This window comes from Macaca nemestrina, chromosome 4 (genome assembly GCF_043159975.1).
Source record: "Macaca nemestrina isolate mMacNem1 chromosome 4, mMacNem.hap1, whole genome shotgun sequence".
Lineage (NCBI taxonomy): Eukaryota > Metazoa > Chordata > Mammalia > Primates > Cercopithecidae > Macaca > Macaca nemestrina.
Window position 1 is genome coordinate 74,078,914 of NC_092128.1, and position 12,206 is coordinate 74,091,119.

Here is a 12,206-nt window from a genome sequence, read left to right on the forward strand (position 1 = left end):
AGTGCTTTATTAAGGAAATGGAGTGCTGGCTTTATTGAGAATCACAAAACATTAACCAACGTTTAGTAGCGGGGATGATTGCCATAAGCACATAAAAAAAATTTTTTTTGGCAGGGTGTGGTGGCTCATGCCTGTAATCCCAGCACTTTGGGAGGCCGAGACGGGCCGATCATTTGAAGTCAGGAGTTCGAAACCAGCCTGACCAAAATGGTGAAGCCCCCATCTCTATTAAAATTCAAAAATTAGCCGGGCGTGGTGGTGGGCGCCTGTAATCTCAGCTACTTTGCAGGCTGAGGCAGGAGAATCACTTGAACCCAGGAGGCAGAGGTTGCAGTGAGCCAAGATTGCGCCTCTTGCACTAGAGCCTGGACGACAGAGACTCCCTCTTAAAAAAAAAATTTTTTTTTTTTTGACACAACGACCTAGCCAACCTTGTGTAAATACAAGTGAGAGTCAGGCTTTTTTCTCATCAACACCTACACTAAGTTAGGCTCCTTCTGTACCTTCCACTCGGTACTTTGGTGTATCTTTGCCCACCAGAACCGGGCAAACTCAGGACATTTAAAAAATGGTTTAAGAGAAACTGGCCAGAGCAGAGAGAGAAGTGTTAAGACTGGTCTTACTTCTTGGGTTGGACGCCAGCAATCCATCAGCCAGCACCATCAACCGTATCCATCAATCCCATCTGGCCAGCACCCAGGGGCAGCCAGATTGACCAGCCAGACAATAATCGACCTTATGGTGTCCTTCCCATCCCGCTGGGCGGGTTCTGGGAGTAGAAGGCTGAGAAAGGGGAGTGTTGGGGAAGGCAGGAGTGGGACGATGTGTACTTTTCTCCCGGAACTGTAGTTCTATTGTCCCAACCTGGGCTCAGGTAGCGGCCAGTAAACTAGGAGACAGCCCTAAGGCTCCCGTCCGGGCCAGGCGGTATCCCTAGTACCCTCTCCCCACACACCCATGGCTCTGCCTCAGCCGCCACCGCCGCCGCCTGCCGGGGCCTGTGACCCGGTGACCCCGGAGCACTGGGCATCCGGACCCCCCTCGCAGGCGCAGCCGCTATTAAGGCAGGAGGCTAAAGAGCAGAAGGAAGGGGAGGAGACAGGCGTCCAGGGCGCCTGGGGAACCGGCACGGCGGAGCAGCGGCGGCGGGGCTGGGGGGAGGCCGCCGAGTCGGCCGCGGCCGAGGAGGGGCAGGCGGAGGTCGGGGGCGCCGCGGCCGCAGGGTCAGGTTCCCCGGCGGGCGGCGCGGGTGGCGGCCGTGGGGGCTGGTGGCGGATCCTCGCCTGGCTGCAGCGGCAGCAGCCCCAGTGCTGCCCCTGTGCGGCGCCCCTTCCCCGCTCCGCCGCGCACTGTTGTCATGGAGGAACCAAGATGGCGGCTCTGGCCTACAACCTGGGCAAGCGGGAGATCAACCACTACTTCAGCGTGAGGAGCGCCAAGGTGCTGGCGCTGGTGGCCGTGCTGCTGCTCGCAGCGTGCCACCTCGCCTCCCGCCGCTACCGAGGTGAGCGGGCCCTCCCCCCTGCCCGGGCAGGCCGTGGGGGAGGCGGCGACACGGCGACTGGAGGCCGCCCCCCTCTCCCAACACACGCCCACGCGGCCTCCCGCCCGCCCGGCCCGCGGGGGAGGCGGTTCCCCCACGTGCCCCCAGGTGTCCCCAGCAGCGGGCCGGCGCCCCAGGCCAACTGAGTGGACCCCAGTGGGGGCCACCACAGGACAATGGCTGGTGGTTCTGGGCCCCCCGAGCCTCCCGCGCTGGGGTCGGGGACGCCTACCCTGGGCCTGGCCCAAGGTGTTGCCGGGGTCCGGCTCCTGAGCGGTCTGGGCTGGGGGAGACGCGCCAGACCAGGGGCTCGCGTGCAGGAAGTCTGACAGGCGGCCCTTGGGGGCAGCCCGGGGCGCATGAAGCCCAAGGCCGCCTTACAAGGGGCACCGCTGCCAGGAGTGGGGTCGCAGGTCCTGCCTCTTAAGAGTCCGGCTCTTTAGCCTTTGTTTAATTTTGCCTCTGCCCTGTAAAACTCAGTCTGGGCTGTTGGACAGCGTCAAGGGCCGCCCCCATGTTCCTTTGCCAAAAGGGCGACAGCTGGCAAAAGATGCCTGTGGCCAAATGGAAGAGGTGCCACCCAGCTTTTGTGATACAGAAACGTTTAAAGACTTCGGAGTGCGCACTTTTTACAAAGTAAAGGCACTGGAGCAGATTCTTGGAAGGAACTTATGGGTTGACAGGCATAAAGGTGGGCAGTTGAAAGCAAATTGTAAGCAGTTTGAAAGCAGGCCTTGGCCATGGGTTTTGAGATTGGTGTAAAGGGGAAAAGGAAATATGACCTTATTTCAGAACGAATTATCTTTCAGTAATCAAGGGATATTTACTTCTCCTTGTTGATTGATTGTTTTTTTCCTCTGTAAAAATGCCACTGAGAGAGGCTGACAGGCAAAGGGAAATTAATAATGATAGGATCTTTTATTTTTGGCTCTTAATACTATCAAAGCCATTATCTGGACAGCTCTTGGTGACTGTGAGATTAATCAGTCAAGATGTAATATGTAATGGACAGGTGCAAATTAACGCTGTGCCCGTTTAACTTTACACCTACTTTGGCAAAATATCCATAAACGGGGTGCTGGAGTCTGAGCTGTAGTCTCATCCCAGGAGATCTTTCAAGGTGTAGGGCATTTTGGTCAGTTTTGCTGCTTTATTTCTTCCAGCTCCTGAGAATGAAAAATCTTATACTCTAGAGCCATACTGGGTGAACAGCTTTTAATATACTAAATTGATAAAAATATATAGATTCTTTATAACCTTTTGGCCTCTCTCCAGCTCTCTCCAGATTACAGCCATATGACCTGGCAAGGCCTTGGTTCGTCTACAATTATGTAAAACTAGCAATGTTGATGCATTGATTTGTGGTAGTTTTGAGGAAATATTTCTTTTAACTACTATTAATCATTTTATGCCAATTTGGTGTAAAATAACCGTAATTTAATTCAATTTTGTGTATGTTATGGTAGTAGAGAGAAATTTTGTAACTACAGTACTGTTGTCCTAAGATAAACATCTAGTCCCCTGCCTTTTATTTTTTTGTGCTTTTTATCTTTTGATAAGCTTGGAATACTATGATTTTTAGATTATAGATTTCATCTTATCAAGATCTGTCATCAGGGAGAATAGAATGTCAGATGGGGATTTATGAGTCAGTGTAGCAATCTAGGATTGTTTGTAAAGCCTCCAGAAGTAAGTCATCAGTTTCCATAGGTACTTCAGTGCCTTGAGTGTGAAGCAGTACACCTGGTGTGTGTACTTGCCCAGACTGAATGTCAATAATTTGAACTGAAGACTTTGGGAAAAATAAACATCTTACCAGGAACATCTTAGCCATCCTCATGCTTTGGCAGTATCAAACTGAGTCAGGTGCAATGCCCTTCATACAAAGATAATCATACATTTGACTCACATTATAACTCTTTAGGACAGAGGTGGCCAATCTTTTGGCTTCCGTGGGCCACATTGGAAGAAGAATTGTCTTTGGGCCACACATAAAATTAACACTAATGAGAGCTGATGAGCTTAAAAAAAAATTGCAAAAACATCTTGGATTGTTTTAAGAAAGTTTACGAATTCAGGCTACATTCAAAGCCATCCTGGGCCGCCAGCAGCCCAGGCCATGGCTTGGAAAATCTTGCTTTAGAATAAGAAAGGATCTTACATCAGATGAAGGGGATTAGGCTGTGTATTTGGATTTTGAATGTGAGTGTGCTCAGGCAAGCTAGACTGAATGCAGTTTGGATATACATATTCAGTATCTCTTGCTTTACAAACTGCCGAAAGTAAAGGAAAGAATTACCCACTACAGAAAGTAAAGCTTGGCAAATACTGTGTGCTAACATTGAGCGCTTATATGTCAGGGACTGTTCTACTAAAGGTTTTACATGTTTTAACTCACTTTGTCTTTATAACCATTCTATGAGGTAGATACAATTACCATATTTCACTCCCCCCTACTATTTTTAACATCTCTGTAATCAGGGCGAGTCTTTAAAACTTTGATTGCATGTCAAAGTTTAATTGGTAACATTTTTTTCTTACTATGACATAAAATAATCATGTGTCTTATAATCAATGGTCTTAGATTCAGTGAATTACAGTATTATTTCCATTTTAAATATGAAGCATGACAGATTAAATGAATCGCCTAAGGATACACAATGACTGAGCTAGGATTTAGATCCCCGTTAGTCTGTCTCATGCCTTATTGTCTTTCTCAGAGCTTCTTAGACAGTGGAGAGTATAGAAAATAGAGGGAGAAAGCATTTTCCAGGGAAGCATGGGTTAAACAACTTAGAAACAGTAATTCAGGCTGGGCACAGTGGCTCACGCCTGTAATCCCAGCACTTTGGGAGGCTGAGGCAGGTGGATCACCTGAGGTCAGGAGTTCAAGACCAGCCTGGCCAACATGGTGAAACTCCCTCTCTACTAAAAATACAAAAATTAGCCGGGTGTGGTGGCGGGCACCTGTAATTCCAGCTACTCAGGAGGCTGAGGCAGGAGAATCACTTGAACCCAGGAGGCGGAGGTTGCAGTGAGCCAAGATCACATTCCAGCGTGGGCAACAGAGCAAGACTCTGTCTCAAAATAATAATAATAATAATAATAATAATAATAATAATTATTCAACTTTGTTGTACCAGCTAAGAGTTTTTCTAAATTTTTTTTTTTTTTTCCAGTCAGGAGGTAATTTTCTAAAAGTTGTTTGTGTAAAGCTTCAAAATCTGACCCGAGCCTACTTTTTGTTACCTATGTTTTTTCGTTATTTTCCCCAGATTTCGGGTTCACAATCTGAATGTGCTTTGCCCATTCACATCTCACAGTTATCTGATTTTCTCTGCCTGCAGTGACTTCTCTCTTGAAAGAAAGTATACGTTCTCCTTCAAGGCCTGGTTCAAATGTCACCCCCACAGCAGTAGGAATTAGCAGTTCAGTTCTGCCAGCAACTTACACTTACTTATTGTGTTGTATTGTAATAATTGGTATCTGCCTACCCACACAGACTGTTGAGCTTCCAAGAGTATCTTACTCGTCTTTAAATCTTTAAATCATCAGACCCTAACACACAATAGGAAATCCTTAAATAACTGTGCATAAATAGATTTCAAAGTCCTTATTTCCTTTTATGTTCTTTTCTGGCTTTAATGGAATTTCATGTTCTAATCTCAATTTTAGAAAGTAGGCTTTATAAAATTATTAATATTATTTTCACATAATAGAATGACATTTTGAAAATAATTACTGCCTTAACTATACTTTTTCCAAATGTTATCAATTTCCAATATTATGAATCTCAAAATGTCCATTATTAGTTTGATTACAGGTTAAAAACATCGTTTCTGCGACAAATGGCCAATATCTGTAGCCTTAAGGATAGTTCCAATCTGGATAAATTTTAATTTTTTAAATTGATAAAGTTAACTTCGAATGTCTTAATTTTATTGAAATCAATTTTTTTTTTAAATCACTAAGTATGTTAAATGCCAATGCTAAATGATATTTGATGTTCTGGAGAAAAGTAACTTGAAAGCTTCAGAAATTAAAGCAAGAAAGCAGCAGCTCTGGGTCTCTTAGCCTTTTCTTTCTTTGTGAGAAAGATCCTGATCTTTATGATACCACTTGTAATGAGACACTCCTTGCTTGTCTAAAGATAAATTTTAATGGTGATTTTCAGCACAGACTAAAGTGTAACTTGCTGTATCTTAGGCAAACAAAATGTTCTGTGGACTATACTGTAAACTTCATGATCTGATATTTTAATGGTTGGTAGTAGGAAACACACAGTTTTAGCAGGATGATTCAGTCTAAATTTAGGTGCAGTGTGCCAGAGATAATCTCTTCAAAGGAAAACATAAGTTGGGGTTTATATGGGCCATCAGATGTTTTCTTTAGTTGTTACATTTTATTTTTCAGTTTGTTTTTGTTTGCTTGCTTTTAAAAGTATTTTTCTATCACAGAAAAATCATGCATAAAATTCTGAGATTGTAGATTGACAAACCAGAATGCTTATACTTAAGATAATAGAATAAAGAGGAAGACAGCTATTCATCCAGATAATCTTGGTGTTGGAGATAGCTGAAGTAGATAATTCTGTCTCTTTAGTTTCTTTGTGTGTGTGTGTGTGTGTGTTTCTTGCTTGATTTTTCTGAGCGCTTGGCAACATTTATCTCACATTAGTTGTATTAAAATAGCTATCAAAATTATGCTAGACAATTGAAAATAACCAAAGTTTTGTTTTGGTTTGTCTTTGGTAAATTTGGAAAGGAAAATATGTGCCAACAAATATTTATATATAGTGTAAATATTAAAAAGGTGGCACATTATATTAAGATCTAGATTTACATTTAGTGATTTGATTTTTAAAAATTTCCTTCCTGAGAAAAGATAACTTGTTTTAGAGTATGAAATTTTATGGAGTTTTTTCTGGATCACATTAATTTATTTTAATCAGGTTATAATAATAGTAGTAATTTATTATTACTACTATTTTTATTTTGCTGACATACAAAAAAGTCATTCTCTTCTTGCTTCTTTTGGTTGTCTACTTAGCAATCCTTTGTATTAGATTCTGTTAAAATAACTGTACAGTTCCTGTCTTTTGACTGGACCCCAGCGATATGATATAGACACATACGGATTAATTTCAGATACAAGTCTTGTAAAAAACATCTTTGCATTATGAAATGTGTTAAGTCATCATCAACTAGCATTCATTAGCAAATTAAGAATTTCTTCCGTGGAAAGCTCAGTATTCTCTAAAATGCTGTGTTTATAATGCCTTTGGGGTAGTGACAACTTCAAATCTTATTTTGCTATGGTTTTGTTTTATTTTGTTTTGTTTTGTTTTGACACGGGTTCATCAGATTAGAACTATTGTTTTCCATCAGCTCAACAACTGATTAGCAAGATGTGGGTAGTAGTATTGACTGGAGGCAAAAAAAGTTGTTTGTATTTTAGACACGTTTTCTGGGGAGAAAAGACTGGTTGTTTTGAGATACTGGTATGGTGTTTCCATTCTCTATAAAAACATATTGGTAACCCATATAGATGCATAATCCCAGACACTGAAGTTTGATTAAGGTATGTTTCTGTCTAGGCTTTTAATTAAAAGACAAAAGGCAAGTAACAACACCCCCCTCCCCCCAAAAAAGGGGAAGGGAGAAAGAAGACAGAAAAGAAAAAGAAGAAAACCTTAAAGGATTAACGCCTAGTTATTTACAACTTACAACTTTTTAAAAAAATAGAAGTGTTGCTAACTTTTAACTTGGTTTAATAGATTTAAAGAGAAATGCTATAAATGTGGAATTTTGGCCTTAATTTTAAACATTTACTAAATGTTTTAATAAGATTTTACCATGTGGCCATTATAAAAGAATCCTACAAAATTGCTATTTGTAGAAAAATAACTTGTGTGTTTATACAGTTCTCGTTTTACTCATCCTTAGTTATTTATATAGCTTAATTTTGTTTTTTAGAACTAGAATTAGTTTTTAGTAATGGGGAAAGTGAAAAACTAATTATTTGTAGTTTACTTAGAGACAGGTTATTAAAAAAATCTTTGAAATACAAAAAAACCTGGTCAGGCTGCATATACAGTTAACACAAATTTAGTAATTGATATCCTGCTTTCCTTAACCAGTTTCCCATCAATAAGATAGTGCAACATTTTAACTTTTCCTTCCTGTTCTACTTTAGAATTTATGACATAAGAAACAGCAACACTTTCAATATTTATGCATACTTATCTTACATTTGTATCATCTTTTGTCTGCATTTTGGCTAAATGATGAGTAACTAGATTGAGAAAAGAAATGTGTTCTTCTACTTTAAATATCTTTGTGTCTTCCTTATCTCTACCCTGAAAAGCTCAATATCCTTTTGGTTCTGCAGTATTCTTCCTCCCAGACTCCTTAGCCTGACCTTAATTAAATGTCAAGTATAACTTGCTATTGACTATTAATAAAGAACTGGAGATTAAATAATATTTTATTGTATCCCCATAATTAACCTAAACATCTCATTCTGCCCCCCCACAAACCCCCATCCCACCCCATTCATTTGACATGTTTGAGCTTAAATGCCTCCAAACTCTCTTTTAACCCCTTTGGTCATGTATATTTAGCTAATGTACAGTAAAATGTCTAAAAGTGTAGAGTGACTCTTTGCCTCGGTTTACCTGGGACTGAGGAGTTTCCTAGTTATGGAACTTTCTGTTTAAAACTAGGTCTCCACGTATGCTGATGCACTATGTATTATAGTAGTTGAGTAGTTGAATAGGAAGTCATTTCCAAAGTCTTGTCTTTTATCCCTTAAACTTTTTTTTTTTTATTATTAAATTAGATAGAGTCTCGCTCTGTCACCCAGGCTGGAATGCAGTGACATGATCTTGGCTCACTGCAACCTCTGCCTCCCGGGTTCAAGCAATTCTCATGCCTCAGCCTCCTGAGTAGCTGGGACTACAGACGTGTGCCACCACATCTGGCCAATTTTTGTATTCTTGGTAGAGATGGGGTTTCACCATGTTGGCCAGGCTGGTCTTGAACTCCTGACCTTGAGTGATCTGCCCACCTAGGCCTCCCAAAGTGCTGGGATTACAGGTGTGAGCCACCACGCCTGGCCTCCCTTAAACTTTTCTTTCTCAGCTAGAAGTAGGAGTGATATTCAGATGTAAAGGCTAATTTAAGATTGAGATGATGTCCCCGGAAAGAAAACCTGAAGCAGAAGGAACTGCCAAAGCAGGGAACGTATCATTTAGGAGTTAGGTGAAGTATAAGCCATCAGTGGCTCTTGTCCTCTTGAATATTTATGTATTAATATTTACCATGTTTCTCATGAATGGGAAATATGAACCTGGACGGTATAGTGAAACATAGAAAACTCTACTTTTTGATTTCAAGGAACTTATATAGGGTCAAGATAGCTAGCTGATGTGTAAAATTTTAACTATTGTTTACGACACTGTTGTGTTTAACTGTTTTAGGCAATGATTCATGTGAATACCTTCTCTCAAGTGGCAGATTTCTTGGAGAGAAAGTTTGGCAACCTCACAGCTGTATGATGCATAAATACAAAATCAGGTAACATTTCTTCATTTTGTTGTTTTACTTTTTAGGATGGGTGGAGAGGGGTTGATGAAGCAGTACGTTTCTTCTCTATGCTGGGGTAGAGACTTGCTGACTGTGTGTAGGGCTGATTGCAAATGAAGATTTCCCTGCCCCCTAAAGTTTTAGGGAAAGGCTTTGGCCAATCTGCTTTATCTCAGGTGAGAGATAACTAGGCCTAAGGCAATAATCCTTGAGCAAAAGACTCTTGCTCTGGCACCTGGGTACCTATCTTAATGGAGTTATTCTAAGGATTAAGAGATAATAGATATAAAGCACCTAATACAGTTAGAATACATCTTAAACATGTAATGAATTGAGCTATTACAGAGAGTTAACTGATCCTAGGTACGTGGAGTGGTAAGTTAAACAAACCTGGCCACCGGCTTCTAAAGCAATATAATGGTATGTGTAACAATCCAGTACAACTTTCTTCAAAAACCGTGTGCTTTGAAATGCCAATATGGCTGATTTTACTTATTTTAATTAATTTTTCTTTGTTGCTTTCAGTGAAGCAAAGAACTGCCTTGTAGATAAACATATTGCATTTATTGGAGATTCCAGAATTCGTCAATTGTTTTATTCTTTTGTAAAAATAATTAATCCCCAATTCAAAGAAGAAGGAAATAAGGTAAAATTTGTCTATTCCCTTCTGTAGAGTTGTTTTAGAAGTTAACCAACTGAATAGTTACAGAAGGAATGTGTCTCTCCAGATTGAGTAGGAGCTGAAAAAATTTTACTTTGATTTTCAGAAAGGTTGGGGAAAAAGAGGGATGACTTGCTTTAATGAGGAAGATGAGAAAAAGAAGTTGTGGCTAAGACATTGGCAGGCTTTTTATTATAATAACCTAAACTTTTAGTTTTCAGAAGTAATACATTTTTACCATGGAAGAACTTTTAAATTTCCTTAGAAAGAAGACAAAGAGAAAATACACCCCTTATTCTCCTGTTAGTATTTTTCCATACTTCTTTTTGCTCATCTCTTTTTTAAAAAAAATACTAGTAATCTTTTAATATGTGCAATTTTATATCTTCCTTTTTTTCTTCACCACTTATTCATCATTATATAATCAACTTAAGTATCTTCTTAATGGCAGCATATTATTGAGTGGATATAATGTAATTTTACATAATTTCCCACTTTTTAAAGCTTTTTGTAGTTTTCTAATTTTTTGCAGTTAAAAAAGACATTTTAAATTACTACTTTATGTGAAAACTTTGCTTTTTAAATTATTTCCTTAGGGTGGAATCTCTACAATTCAAATATTAGGTTAAATAACCTAAACATTTAAAAATTATTAATTATGCTGCAAAATTCTTTCAGTTTATACTAATTAGCAATATATTTTGGGGCCTAATTTTCTGCAAACTTTCTGGCATTGGGCGATCATACTATAAATTAAAACAGCAATGCAATAGATTTCTGTTACTGATTTTGTTAGAAAATTTCTCATTTAAAAAATATAACTTTAAAAACTAACAAGGATTAATTTCTTTCTATAAATTAATTAGTTCATTATTTTTTGGTGAATTATCTCATATCCTCTGTTTATACCTTTATAAGTGATCTCAGATTCTAATCATTGTCTTCAAATACCATGTGATTGCGAGAGGGGAATAGCAAAGGGGGAAAGTAGAATACAAGAAAGTAGAGTACAAGAGTAGAGGGGAGTAGCTCATGAATTTATGAAAATCTGCCTGTAGTAAAGAGTTGAAAACTTAGAGGCTTCATAGCTAAGTAGTTTTTAACATAGTGATGATGATACCAGGTCCTAAATCTTTAGCAGCTATTCCATGTGAGAATGAGAATAATGGAAACAAACGATACAGTCAACTTTTCATTTTATTTGCTATCTGTATTTTCCATTTGCATTTATACATATGAAATTATAGAGAAGACTCAAAACTATTTAACATGAAATTATTACAATTTAAAGTGAAAATGTTTAATAAACTTTTATTTTTAATAATTAAAAAAATTATTTTTAATAGAGATGAGGTCTCACTATGTTGCCCAAGCTGTTCTTAAACTTCTGAGCTTAAGCAGTTCTTCCACCTTGACCTCCCAAAGTGCTGGAATTACAGGCATGAGCCACTGTGCCTGCCCAACCTTTAGTAAACTTTTGAAAAGTAGAGAGATTTCTGATTACTATGAAGGTTTTAATATTTCTTGGTTTAAACTTGCATGACTTTCTAAAAATTTGAATAATCCATTTGACAACAGGTAGTTGAAAAAAGCTATAATGGTTTAGTCTGCAACCAAAAGTAGATACAATATGGTACATTGTTCTTGAGCCCCAGTTACAACACTTAGGTTTCCAGTTTTTAGAGTCTAAGATGCCCAGTTATCCCAAGATTATCAAACGAGATATCAGACAAGATTAATTTATATGCATTTAAAAAGAAACAAAGATTGTGTGTCCCGGTCTTAAAGAGACAGTTTTCAAGAAAATATTTAATTCAAGCTGCTAGTGGAGCATTTGCCAAATTATATGTTACCTTGTCTCTGCACACCTTGAGGACAGAAATTACATACCATCATTATTATTTTTAAATATATTTCTTCTGCCTAGCATAATCTGGCATATTATAAAAGCTTATTAATTTTATTTAAAGCCTGGTATGGGTATGTCTGGGTAGAATAGGAATATTGAAGATAATTCTTTGTTTGAATTTGATTTATTTTCTGTATCGAGGCAAATTTTTTAAAAAAGAGACCTCAGAGGTGAATTTTTTCAAATTATGCTTTGTGGGAAACTAGTTCTGTGAGAAGCTTTGGTCAAATGAATTTGGGCAGAGCTAGATATCGTATCTCCCTCTTAGTTTTAATTTAGGCTGGGATATTAAAAACTTGAGAAGTCTTATAATAAAGAAATCCATTTTGTGTTGCTTCCAGCCATAGGGCTGACTGGATACTCTGGGGACTCCTTCTACATCAAACCAACTGGAGCCTAGGTTTAAAAAAATACTGTTGATGGGCTGGGTGTGGTGGCTCATGCCTGTAATCCCAACACTTTGGGAGGCTGAAGCAGTCGGATCACGAGGTTGAGATGGAGACCATC

At 39.2% G+C, this 12,206-nt stretch overlaps 1 protein-coding gene across 2 annotated transcripts in view; it reads left to right on the forward strand.

The window, feature by feature from the left end:
• Positions 1 to 818: 818 nt before the first annotated feature.
• The window catches only part of LOC105475527 (CAS1 domain containing 1), a 49,247-nt gene continuing 37,859 nt past the window's right edge, over positions 819 to 12,206 (forward strand). Inside the window, exons 1-3 of one of the 2 annotated variants that reach the window (XM_071094843.1) lie at positions 819 to 1,504; positions 9,024 to 9,120; positions 9,655 to 9,775. In XM_071094843.1, coding sequence (XP_070950944.1) covers positions 958 to 1,504; positions 9,024 to 9,120; positions 9,655 to 9,775 — 765 coding nt within the window. In that variant the 5' untranslated portion in view covers positions 819 to 957. Of the gene's footprint in view, positions 1,505 to 1,892; positions 2,235 to 9,023; positions 9,121 to 9,654; positions 9,776 to 12,206 lie in introns of those variants that run through there. The other variant, XM_071094844.1, reaches the window with a different exon arrangement.